General features: G+C 33.0%; 1 protein-coding gene across 1 annotated transcript; it reads right to left on the bottom strand.

Annotated features, from left to right (window-relative positions):
- Nucleotides 1-7,922: 7,922 nt before the first annotated feature.
- Nucleotides 7,923-12,362, bottom strand: LOC114395972 (26S proteasome regulatory subunit 6B homolog). Its single transcript, XM_028357848.1, has 6 exons — nucleotides 11,760-12,362; nucleotides 10,183-10,413; nucleotides 9,718-9,876; nucleotides 9,414-9,566; nucleotides 9,170-9,253; nucleotides 7,923-8,305 (listed from the first exon to the last, which is right to left on the bottom strand). The coding sequence occupies exons 1-6, from the start codon at nucleotides 12,264-12,266 to the stop codon at nucleotides 8,171-8,173; spliced, it is 1,269 nt and encodes a 422-aa protein (XP_028213649.1). The 5' UTR covers nucleotides 12,267-12,362; the 3' UTR covers nucleotides 7,923-8,170.
- Nucleotides 12,363-15,163: the final 2,801 nt, after the last annotated feature.

The raw sequence follows: 15,163 nt of genomic DNA, 5'->3' as shown, positions 1-15,163 counted from the left end.
TGTATCTAACTTAAATAAAATTGTTAGCTCCAACAAAAGATAGATGTGTGGTTAAAAAAAAAATTGAATGGATGAAAACTCATGATCTAAAGCAGCTCATGAGCATATGCAACCTGGTGATATTAACATCAGGCAAATGCAATATTTACCTTTGAAGGGAGCTGGTGTCATAGGGTTAGTGAAACACAATTAGAACTTTCATAATGATATTCATGACGTGTTAAGGGAGAGAGCATGACTAGCAAATCCACATCCAACTACTCTGCCTTTCTATTTTCCAACCACTTTTAACTTTTGCTGGATCTGAATGTCCTTAATATAAAATAGAAACTTCTCAAACAAATTCCAACTAAGAGATAGATAAAAGAAAACACAAATGGGGTATGCAAAAAATAACTCAATTATGCTATAGACTATAGACTATTAAAACCACGATAAAAAACAAGAATACCCACGAACCAGCTTACAAATATTGCAATGGAATATTGCTAACCAAATAAACCCATTGTGATTTTTCAAAAAAGAGAAAAAGATAATAGGAACAAAATATATGTGATATAAAAAACAAAAGAAAATGGTGAAATGGAGAGACCAGGAACAGACAGAAATTCTAGCTAATTAAGTATTCGAATGGCAAGCAACAATGATGGTGGAATAGGGAAACAACCATAAATTTTCGGTAATTTTGTTTCAAATTCTCTATGAAGTGAATTATGGAACTACTTGGCCACTAAACAATGAATCTATTGAATGAGAAGCTTCAACTCTATGTATCATTGTGTCTCAACTTTAGCCAAAAAGCACATTATTACAAGTCTAGGACTTCCGTTTATAGAGGGGGGACACCAAATTTGTGGAGGTTGTGATCCAAAATTTTAACATTTCATCGCCATGATAAGAGAGAGTAATTTAAAAGAGCCATGGAAAAAAATAAAATTTTAAAAATTAAAGATATATGTTTATAATACATTTTCTAATTCCGTGTTTAACATTTATATATACGTATTAGTGATAGGAGAAGCTTTACAAATTTGGTAACTTGCATAAAGATGCGTGCGTGCTTTAATTTGTAGAACCTTGTCACATAGCTGACCATTAATTTTTATACGAAACAATAAAGAAGGGACCACATATTTAATTATACTTGACATTATGATCAAATAATAGAAACACATTCTTCATCCGTCTTATAAAAGTAGGCATATTGTAGAATGTTTGGAATTTTCCTGACATTAAAATTTTTAAGATCGGTTCGATTTGCTAAAAAAATTAATTGAATTGCATAAAAGTATTTACTATGGCTATGAGACTTAATGGAAAAAATAAAGTACACAATAAGCATTATAGGGACAGTTTTTATTTTTTTGAAAGGATTACATGGGGGTAGTTAATATTGTGTCTCACACACAATACTAACTAGGAAAAAAAAAACCTGAGTGTTACTGTCATTTGATTATCCTACTCTTCCATTATGAAAGAAGTGTTGTTTTAGAGTGTTACAAAAAAAAATTAAAGAAATTAAATTTTTCTTAAAATCTAAGAAAATCATTGGGACAAAATTAGTATTTTAGCCCTTGAACATTAACTTAGGTTTTAATTTGGTCTTCAATTTTTTTGGGGTTTCGATTTCGTCATTTAATTTTACATTGTGTAAAGTTTGTCATTTGGTTAAAATTACCTTTGTTATCCGTTAAAAACTCTTTTTTTTTTTTTTCTGTGACAATCTCATTTCTTACACTGACTTTCCAAGCTTTCTTGTTATGGCGACTCTACAGTACTCATTGCAAATATATATTAATTTCAGAACGAATCTTCATTATTAAAAAATGAGTACGTACAATAATTCATTTTTCATTTTTAATAACCAAGTTGTTAAAAGTACGAGTAAGTTAAATATTAACAATAATCGTTACATGCCCTAAAAAAAAAAACCCCATACCCATGTATGTACTTGATTACAATGTGGTATTGATTTCATATACTATCACTCTGTCAGCTTGGCAGAGAAGTAGAATTTTTGTAGCAATCAAAAAGTTTATAGACAAGTAATTATTTTTAAAACCATATTGGCTAGTTTGTAGTACTTATAGATCGAATTTATAGGGAGATACCATAGTATTATACTATTCTTGACAGGCTCAAGTGCTATAAACAAGGCACGTGATTGAGATTATTAATTACATGCTAGTTGGCTAAACTGATGATCTATTTAAGGAATCTTATTTTTAACATATCTAAGTGTTGGGGTTGAAAGTTGGAAATTTAAATTTAAATTAAACTTAAACTTAAGTTCATAAAAGTATCATAAACTTTACTTTTCTCAAATTGAGTTTTTAGACAAAAATTTATCTTCAAACACATACTTATAGTTTTGAGAAATAATCAAATACAATTTCAAATTTATTTTATTCTCAAACAAACTTTTCAATCGAAAATTCAAACACATCCAAGAATCCTAAGAGTGAGAACTTTCTTTCAAGTTAGTTCTGTTTTGAAAAGGAAAAGAAAAATTGAAATATTTGAGTCAAACAGTTTAATCTAATCAATGTTGGTTGTGCACATGCAGGTCAATTCACCCCGTATTTGGAGGGGAATTGAACCACGACCAAATCATGAAATCATTCATCTTTACATTATAATTTTAAGGTTTTTGTTTCTAATTTTCAAAACTATAAAAAAAATCAAAATTAATTTTGATATTTTATACAGTCCAATAATAATAAAATATTTTAAATATGACTTTTAAAATAATTATTAATTATAAAAGTCAACAATTAACATTATTGTATATGCCTAACCAACGTGAATCAGATTTATATAAAACTATTTCAATTTAATTAATGATTTTGAATTTTAGTCTTCATATAAATCTCATTCTACTCTAACAAAATTATGCCTCTAATAAAAGTTACACTTGGTCTCGTCCAAGGAAGATTTATGATGAGAATCCTCTAGAGTTGTTACCAATTTAATTTTAATCAAATTTTTGCTTATTTTTTTAACGTAAAAACAACTTGTTTAAAGTCAGATATTTGAAGTTCATAAAATAAGTGCAGAGGATATCCTTGCCCCAAGATTTAAACCAAGAGATCAATAAAGATTAAGTTTAGCAAAGGTGACAATCTTTCAAAACGTGAAAATTTATGGGTTTGAATCTTAATAAGTAATGTTAATATTTATTTCACGGCACCTCCAATAGACTTATTTCTAAAATAAAATATGTTAATAAAAAAATTTCGAAAGGTAGTGTGTGCGCAGATGCATAGGCATGATATATTAGCCAAAAAAAACTAATATATAGTTTATAAGATTTTATTGAAGTGATTAACTTTTATCTTAATTATAAATCAAAATAAGATATACTAAGCTTATTAATAAAAACGCTGAAGTCAAATACTTCAAGTTTTATGCTAGAAATTAAAAATGTAATTCATAAAAAGTTGTACTTTTTAAATACTTATTGGTGTCATGACATCTGTTGATCAAAATACAAAAAGAGGTGAGATATAATTGAATAATGAATGTCTGTACCTCTTCTTGAAGTATGAAATGAGTGTAAAAAAAGAAAGAGAGAGAGAGAGAGAGAATGTGATATGCATGGAAAAAAATAGAAAGGGAGATGATCAAAAGCATATGTAAAACAAAAGTACGTAAGAAAATCAAAGTTGAATATAATTTGTGAAAAATTATAAACACATTTAGAATCTGCTGTTATTTTGACAAATAAGATTCTTTAAAAGCAAAATTATCCCTAAAATAAGTAAATGTTATATGGCAGTATGTATTTAGTATTAATATTATCCAGTAAAATGCATCTTGATCTTAAATTTACTAAATTTTAAGGGTGAATACACCTTGTTCTCTTTAAGAGCTCCCTAGTGGAACATGTTTTCTTTCCCTATTCTGTAAATCGAGACAATAAATTGTAATTTACCAAATACATGAACTACTCCCTCTATCCCAAAGTCATCTAGGTTGTAAAGCAAGGAAAAAAATTTCAAAGTAGCGTGCGGAAATTTGTTTACATCCATATCTAGTACTCGAACATCATGATGATGAATTTGAATGGTGTATATATAATGGCATCTGTTATCATGATGATAAATTTGAATGGTAGTATAATCCATCAGCATGCGCATATGAATGATCTTCTTCTTAATAACTTACATTTACACTTGATTTTATAAAAATTCGGGTCTAGTTTCTGAATTGAGAAATACTTAGCAATAGATTCCCAAACACACTATTTATTAGTATGACAAACAAAATATTTTTTTATTTCTTTTCCCATATATAACAGGAATCGAGCAAATGGTTAACTTAAATATTTGCTATTATATTCAAACAAAATATGTTGTTATACAATTGTCATAGGATGGTATTATCATTTATTTAGATACATGCATGTACATGATCTCAATAAATTCATGAGTTTAGTTGAGAGATTAACCACACTCAAATTAATGATTGACTCTATATTGTTTCGATAAATAAAGTCACAGTTAATGTAAGTGACACACATGACTGGTAAAGCTGATCAACTAAAATTGTCCACTGAAAATAAAATAGTTTGGTGATAATGATAACAAATTAAACTTAAAAGCATATATGTATATGCTGGTTGTGGACGAGCATGTGAATCAAATATTATGTCAGTGCAATTTAATCGGTAGAACTTGTTTTGCCTAATTTAATTTGTTAAAAGAGAAAGAAAAAAAAATGTTGTATATCTCTCTCGTTCTGAAGTATTTATCTTTTTTTGACCTTATTTTATAACTAAAGAAACTTTGCTTCGCTGAAATAATTGTATCTTTTTTATTATATTAGATCGTCATCATCATAACTCATAAGACAGTTCTGTGCACTTGATGCTCTTGTTTCAGTTATTATTAGAAAAATAAGGGACTTGGTACAAGACTAAAATTTTAAGCATCATGACAAATTCATTATAATTAAAGATGTTGTCTGATATTTTATAATTACATGTATATCGAAATCTCTCAAATTCTCATTTTTATTTGAATATTTAAAAATTTTATGACGGATTTGCAATATGAAATAATTTTAACAGTTAGAAGTTAAAATTTCAGCGAAAATTTGATAAATTTAAAGGATTTTATAATATGCAAAATTAGAATTTGATGAGAGAGAAGTTAAGTTTTTTTTATATTATCTTGGGTGAAATGTTATATTTTAGTAAATTTTAAGTAGAAAAAGTTTAAAATAGTAAAATCGATCTAATATCTAATGACTTTGACTAGAACATGAAATTTCGAGAGCTTTTAAAAAATACATCCCCCCCTCCCCCATTTTTTTTTTTTGAAGATACATTTATGCATATTAATTATTATATGTATATGGAAGAGGTGGAATGCATAAGGAAACAGAAAATTATTTCTTATACTGTTAGGAGCATATACTAACAGTATCAATTTTGATTGACGTAACATCTTTTTATAGTTTATCATATATCATTAAATTTGTGCAAAAAAAATATTAATTTGGTATCACGAATAAACTTCAAGGGACCAAAATAAACATTTAAATATAAAAGAATAAATTAAATCCTAAAAAATATAAATAAGTGACTAAAGTTTTATTTTAGTTAATTTCGTTGACTCCCTAATGTTTTTGTTGAAGCTCCGCCATTGGTCGTACGAAACTCATCTTCGACCTCAACAAAGTTAGAAGAAGAGTTCCATTTTTTTATTGGCCACACTCTATGTTGGGTTATTGAAATTAATCAAATTATAGTACTATACTATATTTGTCAGATTATAGTCCCTTAATCTGCAAGCAAATGTTTCAGAAAATGATCCCATACATTCACTATCTCTAGCTGTTATCAACCAACTAGTAAGTAAACAATTCTTTGGAACAATAACAATAATAATAATTATTGTAATGATGATGGTGAGATGATCAACTCCCTGTATTCCAAACCACCAATTCAAGCGTCCACAATTATTTAATAGAGTACAGAGCCAGCTTTGGACCCTAATATGATTGGCAATAAAATGGTCCCTTGTAGTAGTAGTGTAGGTGCAGTTAAACATTGCAGTTCTCAACGACCAATTGTTTTCTAGACATAGCAATTCTTGAATTTGCTCTGGTTCCTGTCCAGAATTTAATCGTCCAAACTAGCTGCATAGAGCTATCCATTTCAATTTTCAATTTCATGCAATGTTAGAGAGAGAATGGGGGCACTAGCCAAATAGAGACAATTCCCCTGCCTTTGTTTTCTAACGCCTAATGGAATTTTAAGGAGTCTCACGTGTTAGTAAAAAGTTAAAGCCACAGGTTCAGGTTATTGTTTATCAAATCCATTCATGGTCCCCAATGGCCAATGGATATGTATTTATCACTTAGCTTAATGCTAAGAGTTTGTTTGGAAAGGAAGGGCAAGTCTCTGGATTTTTGTTTCTTACCCTGTTGGGGACCAAACAATCAAAATGCACAGCATCATTCTATGATAACGGCCTAAAGTGGTAAGTCTCAGTTTGTCATCTGTTGAAGTTTGTGTCCAGTTAATTTGGTCCAACAAAGTTCACTTGAGGCCCAGCTCATTGGCACTCCTGCATACCCTTCCAAATTTCCTGTGATTTCTGAGACAATTGATGGCCTAAATAAATTTATTAAAAGGGTCTTACTAATCAGTGTTCTTAGAACACTAATTAAGAAATTAAAAAGAAAAAATTTCTTAACTAATGTCCTAAAGACACTGATTAGCATTTGTTTTATTAAAAATTATTACTCTTTATTCCTATATACAATACTCAATTACCTAATTCATCAACATTAAAAAAATAATTAGCTTAATTCATAGCAATAAATTTATCTTAAATTGGTAACTTATATCAAATATGTGAAGTTGGAAATTTGGAATGTTAAAAAAAAAAAAAAAAAAAACAGCTTTCAGGCTTCTTGTTCGAAGTCCTTATATCCGTTCTTACCAGTAATTTCTGCAGGCACATGCAAGCTTTAAATAACTTATCTACATTTACTACTTCAGAGTCATTTGATTTTCAAATGCATATGAAAATGTTCTAATTGAAATTATAAGTAAAACTATGCATGCTACTCAAGACTAGAAGCACTTCTTAGGTTTTAATTATGCATGATAAAACCCTTGGCGTCTATTCTGTATCGGGTAACCACGTTCCTTTCGGCCTTTCCTTGGCCTTCTTCATTTCTCATCGACAACCTAATCTCAACCATATAAATCAAAAGAATGGTTTAAGATTATATTTAAGTAAAATTATCATCCATGGATTGTAATTGCATCACTAAAATTAATTCATCTCGCATCTTATATATGATAATCAAAAACTGAGAAACATTTCAAGTAAATTAAAGTACTTGTATAATTTCAATGATGAAAAAAAGTGCTGTCTAATTTCAGATATACTACTCGAGAGCATATGATTTGAGTCTTTATAATAATATATTTTTTACTTTCATCCTTCAAAAAAGTTGAAATTTAGTTTTTGATCTCTATAATTATGTGGCACGTATAAACAACTGTGTTTAACAAAAGATCAAGTGCCCAAGTGCCCATGTTAGTTGGTTGAACAAGATAAATTATTATAAATTTTCTGACATTATTTTAATTCTTACGGCTTAAGTAACACTTGTGATGCCTTAAAAAAAATCCAAATCACTTAATTGTTATTTATCTACTTTAAAATGAACTTTAATAAACAAAAATAACAATCGGATTTTACAGGGAAAAAAACTATTACTCAGTCATTTTAATAAGACTAAAATCAATAATTAAAATTTTAAAGGGATAAAAAACAAAAACAAAAATTGTAAGGACCAAAATCAAAGCATACTCATTTTATAGACTAAAAACATCTAAGCCATCTTGTTTTTATCAGAACCATTTGCGCTGCAGGCAATCAGATGAGCATCAAGGCAAATTGAAGACGGAAGCAGGTCACCCATATTAGTTTTGAAAATCAGACATGCAGTACGAACTCAACATTAAGCTTCCACAATTAATATATTTAGTAAATTAAATAATCTAAATTACAAAATAAGATGAAAGGTCAACAAGAAACAGAAACATTGCATCATTTCTCATGATCGTGATTCCTCTAGAAATGTACCCCCTTCACTGTATATTAACTTCGCGAGTACACACACCAATCTCAAAGCTACAACATCATCACTTGTAAAATTCAAAGTCAGTATCAGGCTTCTTCACGTTTGTCCTGTAACCCTTCTCGAAGTCCTTTGGCAGTATGACATATCTATTCTTGCGAACAGCATGCATTCCAGCTTCTTGACAAATAGCTGCTATCTGCAGGCACCAACAATCACCAAATAATAAAACTGCTTATATATTACAAAGACCTGTTTTTATATATATATCACATTTATTGACATTTGACTTATTTATCACGGCTACCTCTTCAAGTAATAAAACCTTAAAATTTATGTATGTGTATATAACACCTAAGTGCAACTTTAGAGACCACGGGGACTGGAAGATTGAAAAAGGAGGAAGGTTGACTCTTTTTTTTATCATGTATGATCTCATTTACGGGGTGTAAGACATCTTATGCCAACATCATATACATATATACAACAGGTTTATTCTTGAATCAAACAGTTGTGTCTTTTGCTTTATTTTTACCCACATCTGCTATTGATGCAAAAATGCTCCATGTATACCACCCTCTTCTTTTTATTCGGGACAGCCAGTGAGAAGCTTTGCCAAAAGAATATCCAGGTAAACTAAATTCTAAATTCCCTTTTCATAACAAGCATGATCTTTCTCACAATAACAATTCGTTCTCTCATTTCTACTTATCTACACTTTTTTTTAATTTTGAAAATTCATACCAAGCTAATAGCTTCAACTCTGTTCCACAATTTCCCCAGGGAATAATGTCATCTTGCTAATCAATTAATGTAAATAACATTAAGTAAAGAAACTAATTGTTTTGAAATAAACATTTTAACAGATATGATTTTCAAAGAAGCTGTCAACCCACTCCCTATGTTTTTCAACATTGCTTCAATCCTTCTATAACCAAGATGATGGATGTGAAAAAACAATAAACTTCAAAAAATTCCTATAGTTAGACAAATGATCATGAAACAAATAAGCATCCCTACATAAATTATAGGCACAATATCATAGAATAAGATATAAACAAACCTCAGCAGCACTGATTTTGTCAGGACGAGAAACATAATCCTCTAGGTCTACCTCATCACTCAAGTTCATTTTGGCTGTGCAAACCTGATCAAACCATCAAACAATAGGTTAGCAATCAGCTGAAAATAAACTACTTAAATTTTTCAACATAAAAGACACTGAAAAGGTCTTCAAAACAAACCGAAATTTGTCACTCAGAATATAAGATGTCCAGTAAACCAAATAAAATAGCCAAAAGACTTGCCTGAAATACGAGCCTCTTTTGGCGTCTATCAGGCAAAGGGAACTCAATTTTACGATCAAGCCTTCCAGGACGCAACAGAGCAGGGTCCAAAGTGTCTGCTCTGTTAGTTGCCATTATAACTTTAACATTTACCGTTTGGTCAAAACCATCCATCTGTAGAAAAGAACAGGTAATTAAACCAAATAACCAGAGATTAAGAGATAAGTGAAAACTGATTCACTGCAGCTCGGGAGATATTAGTAAGTACTAATAGTAGCACAAAACATAATCACAGAAGCTAACAGAAATATCATTTCATAGACACCTGATTCAAAAGTTCCATAAGGATACGCTGTACTTCTCTATCAGCTCCAGTTTGGGCATCAAATCTAGCAGTGGCTATTGCATCAACCTCATCAATAAATATAATTGCAGGGGCATTCTCTTTAGCAAGACGAAATACATCACGGACCATTCGTGGACCCTGAAATATAAATGGCAGGGAAGATTTGAAGATGTTGCTCTAAACCATTGATAAGAACATATACAATCAATGAATTTGAAACCCCCAGGAAACTTTAGGAGCAACATTAATTAAAATCATTGACTTGAAACAAAAAACCAATGAAATCCTGATAAAATATACAATCCCCAATTTTTATACTGAATATGAATAGCATCAGTAATTATGAATTGGAAACCCATAATTTTCAAAAAGAAACAAAGATAGCAGAGTAAGCTACAACATTGTCACCATCACATCCAAATGCAGATGATATAAAAATCATACCTCACCAAGATACTTCTGCACAAACTCAGATCCCACAACCCTGATGAAAGCAGCAGTGGTATGATTCGCAACAGCTTTGGCAAGCATTGTTTTGCCAGTGCCAGGGGGTCCATACAGTAAAACACCACGGGGAGGATCAATACCAATTTGTTTGTATAGTTCATGATGTGTAAGGGGTAGCTCCACAGCCTCGCGGATTTCCTGTTTCTGTATATCACATCCTCCAATGTCCTAAAAAATATCAAATACATGAAAAGGGGATAAGAACATGCCATAAATAAAAAAACAAAACCCTCAAGACAACATTTTTGACAATATACTAAACATAGGCCTAACAAATATACCACAAAAGCAATTGCTAATGCTTGTTAGCATGAATGTCATTGACCTAACAAATATGTCACAAATCATCATCACTCTCATCTTCCTCATTAGAATCCATCTCAATCCTGGGAAGCTCCAAGTTCTCACCCATACAGAATGATGGACCAAAACTTTCAGTGTCAATGTTTCCAACCTAGCAACCTCCTAGACTCAATACAGCACATATTTTAATAAACATCTAATCATCGACATTTTTAACATATAGCATCAGAATCCGGGAATCCTCGTACTGCATATAAAGAACTAAAAGAAACATCCCAAGCTTATTTATGGGTCCCGCTAACTCTTGATTCTTGAAGTCAGAACATTTTTTTAAATCTTAAAATAAATTATTAAACTAAGACATTTCAGTTCCTCTTAAAAAACTCCACACTTTTCTTTGTCAAATGTTAAGGCTAAAGACCCGGTGCAATGCCGATTCACTTCATAAATATCTAGTTAAAACATTCTACAGCATCCCTGAAGAGACCAAGTAGGGTTTTTAGAGGTTTAAAAGTAGAGCAAGACTCACTCCCAGAAACCAAGGAAAGCCATCATCTTGTGACCATACGTCTAGGATTCATACCATAAGACACTGAAGTACTAACTGTTGCAACTAAAACCATATGCTCCAACCAACCCATTTTAAATCACATTCAATCAAGAACAGCACCAATTAATATCGCATCATACAAAAATCAACCTCCCTGAAAAACATAAAAACCAAAGCACAAATCTAACTCCTGTTCTCATCAGCAAACCATCCATCATGAAACATAAAATTATCTTCAAGGTTTTAAAACTGCAATTTCGGCCAAAACATCAGCACTTTAGGGGTGCCCACGACTGTAAATTGTGGCTGCATTTTCGCACAATATCAAGAAACTACCCCCAATTTCCCACAATCAAGAAACTACCCACAATATCGAGAAACCGACACAAACCTTGATTAGCTTCTAAGTAAAACACTTCCCTCTCCATTTGAATTTACCAAAACCTAAGTTTTCATTTTCCTTAAACAAGGCCCTATCGAACTCCAACAAAAGAACCATTTCAAAGAAACTCCAATCAAGCCAAACCCTCATTCCAGCCACAACAAACCCTAACCAAACCGCAATTGCCAATCAACACTAAAAGAAACTAAACCAGCACTAGACATGATTGTGGGAAATAAAACTCTAGAAATGATCTTTCGCCACGGTAACGAAACTGACATTATAAGTGACGTCGGGCTTCTCGGACTGGCTGAGGAGCGAGATGCTGGAGTCGGCCTCCGGCGGAAGAACGTCGACGAGCGCGTTGGAGTGGCGGTGGAGCGCGACGGAGGCGGAGGGCTTGAGAAGCTCGCGGTTGATGGTACTGAGGATCCTGACGTAGTAGTTGGATCCGGTGGTGGATCCGACGATGCCGTTGTTCTGGTCAACCATCTCCATGAACTGGCCAATGACGAGCGGCACCGACTGTATCCGCTTCACCTCCTCCTGCGCTCGGAGCAGCTCGCGCTTGAGATTCTTCTGCTCATCCTTCACGTACTCCTCCTGGATGTCGATGAACTCCAGCTGGCGCTGGAGGGATTTCAGGCGGCTGTAGAGGTCGTCCTCGTCGGAGGCGGTGGCGTCGCCGCCGAAGCTGCCTTGAAGGTAGTCCGATTTCGTCGACGGGAGGAACGGCGGAGGCTCCGATGATGGTTTCGGGTCCAACACCATCGCGGAGGAGCCCATGGTGTGACGGGGATTTGGGGGAAATGCTGAATAGGGTTTGGTGGTGGAGTGGGAATTGGGAATGGAATTAAGTTGCTGCTGATGTTTTTTTCTGTTCAGTTTTTTTATTTTATTTTATTTTAATCGAAGGGATGGAATGACCAAATCGACCTTGTTGGCGTGTTAGCGAAGAAATCCTTGTATTCATGATGGATTGTATTGGACTTGGGCCTTAGACTGTGCAGTATGCATTAGTCGGCTAAGAAAAAAGGCAATTGTCATTTAAAAGGTAAAATTGTACTTTTAGTCTCCTAATTTTATTTCAATTTCGTATTTGATCCTCTGATAATTTAATTTACAATTTTGATCCCTGATTTTATAAATTCCTGTAATTTTGGTCCCGAACCCGTCAATTGGACGTTGACCGTTAACCTCAAAAGTTGACCATCACGTGTCAACGCCTGAAAGGCAAACCTTGAAACAGCTTTTTTACCCATTTGTGGTGGAAAAAAAAATTATAGCTGTTGAGAGGCACCTTCCAGAACTATAATATGGATCGTCCTTCATCATCTAGAACACCACCCATTCGCCAAGGATTTGCTTCCTAAATATTTCAAGCACAACAACTTCTCCAGCTTCGTTCGCCAACTCAACATTTATGTAATCTAATCATCTTCTCTATCAATTTCTTTTTGCTTTTTTTTTTACTTTTTATAATTTTTGTTAATTTGTAGGGATTCATAAAAGTTGTGCCTGACCACTGGGAGTTCTCGAACGAGTACTTCCGAAGAGGCGAGAAGCGACTCCTATGCGAAATACAATGACGGAAGATCCTCCCGACAACACTGCCGACTCGAGCGACTACGACTACGATCGCGACGGTTCTATCACCGCTGCCGCTATCTATGATTCCGCCGGCAAAGCTGATCATGTCGTTGCCGAACTCAGCGGAGGAGCAGGTGATTTCCTCCAAGCCAACCTTGTTCTTGGCCAGTGCCTCAATCCATGGATACAGAAAGCCATCTCATGGAGAAAACCAAGATCTAAAAAAAGAAAAAGGGGGGAACGAAACAAAACAAATCATGGCACAAACAAGAGTGAGGTAATAACAATAATCTTCAAATCTAGAACATGAGGGGAAGGTCTAAAAAGAGGATACTAATAAAAAAATTGAAATTTTTACATTTCCTTGGTTGGATCTGCTTGGAGGCTTAGTCAAAAAGAGCTCAATTTTTTTTCTCTGAAAAAAAAAAACAACCAGAGAAGAAGAAGAAAAAATGAAAAATGGTGAGGAAGAGTTGAAAACCAAAGTAGAAAAATTATGGCCCTGCAAATCAAATGGTGATGATGAAGATTTCCAAAGAGAATAAAAAGGACAAAAAGAAGGCACGAGAAAAACAAAGAGAAAAGGGTGCAAGAAAGGAAAGAAGAAAAGTCAAAGAGAAAAGGATCAAAATGTTCCTATTATTTTCTTCTTTCCTTCTTTTTTTTTTTACTTTTACTAATGGGTAAAAAACATACTAGCAATTTTAATGGGCCTCTCGGGCGTTGACACGTGGCAGTCAACGTCTGAGGTTAACGGTCAACGTCCAATTGAAGGGTCCAAGACCAAAATTACAGGAATTTATAAAATCGGGGACCAAAATTATGAATTAAATTATCAGGGAACCAAATGCGAAATTGAAGTAAAATTGGGGGACCAAAAGTGCAATTTTACCTTTAGGAAACTAAAAAGAATAGGGGAGTATCTTAGTAAAGAGGGTGAGTGAATATAGCAATTGCCAAAAAAAAGAAGAGTTTGATCAACAACATTTTTACTTATGTGCCAGAAACATAATCGATGAGATGTGTAGGGGAATACCTTTTCAATTGCCTTTGACATTGCATGATCTTGATATGTGAAGATGGATTTAAGAGCTTGATCACTCATTGCATCTAAAAAGGACTTGAGCAACTACTCAAAGGATTCTATTTTCTCATCCAATAAGAAAGCACACCCAAACATCATATTTTTCCAATGATGGTTTACTCCTGCAAAAGGTGCACATATCAAATTATATTTGTTGGTTCCATAAGTGCAACATCTCCAAATGCATCATAATCAAGTCTTGATCTTCCATCTCTCCAAAAGAAATTAGTTAATCTACCTTCTTGGTCCACTTGTTTTGTGTAGAAAAACATAGGATCTTCCTTTTGCTTAAGCTTGAAAAGGTTTATTAAACTATAAGCATCTCCAGCTTCAATCGTTCACATGATTGTAGCAATCTCATCCTGTGAATCCAACCATCTTAGGGTCTCCTACTTCTTGTGATATGTAGTTGAAAGTATCAATTACACCAAGGCTTGAATTAACCATATCAATGATGTAATTTGACTTATCCTTTGTGATCTCTTGAACAAATGTCTCTCATATCGAAGTGCAAGATAATGATTATGCTCTGTCAGGTGCTTAATGACCTGCCATTGGCTATTTTCACTTAAAATCTAATCATTGCTTCACAACTACTCCTTACATCTAACTTTTTGAATTGGGCATCTTTATTCGAGGGATCTTTTGCATCTTTGAAGTCTTCACAAGAGCAACAAAAATCTTTTAATTGAATATCTGGTGTTCCAGCATAATATCTAGGCTTGGCCTTGTAGATACTAAAACCAATGATATATGCATATGCATTATACAAGTTATAAGCTTCCTCTTCACTAGAAACAATGGGCCCGAGTAGAGTGCTCTTAGAAATTCCATCTCGATTCTAACCGAGTATCACACTGCTCTTCGTGATTTTCAATGAATATGGCTTTCCCTATTAATGACAAATGGGACGTAAACAATTTAAACACAAACAAGATATCAAACGATAAATACATTATGTATGAGTTTTTATGTATTATTTAAAAATTAGAAAATATATTCTAATTAA

This window comes from Glycine soja, chromosome 18 (assembly GCF_004193775.1).
Source record: "Glycine soja cultivar W05 chromosome 18, ASM419377v2, whole genome shotgun sequence".
NCBI lineage: Eukaryota > Viridiplantae > Streptophyta > Magnoliopsida > Fabales > Fabaceae > Glycine > Glycine soja.
This window is presented reverse-complemented; position numbering and strand designations above follow the sequence as displayed.

What these genes read in the sequence shown, in the direction of transcription:
- LOC114395972 (XM_028357848.1), bottom strand. Translation starts at nt 12,266, where the DNA reads ATGGGCTCCTCCGCGATGGTGTTGGACCCGAAACCATCATCGGAGCCT. An exon ending in TGCAGAAGTATCTTGGTGAG is followed by an intron (nt 9,877 to 10,182) that starts GTATGATTTTTA and finishes TTTATATTTCAG; the next exon opens with GGTCCACGAATGGTCCGTGA. An exon ending in TTATGGAACTTTTGAATCAG is followed by an intron (nt 9,567 to 9,717) that starts GTGTCTATGAAA and finishes TCTTTTCTACAG; the next exon opens with ATGGATGGTTTTGACCAAAC.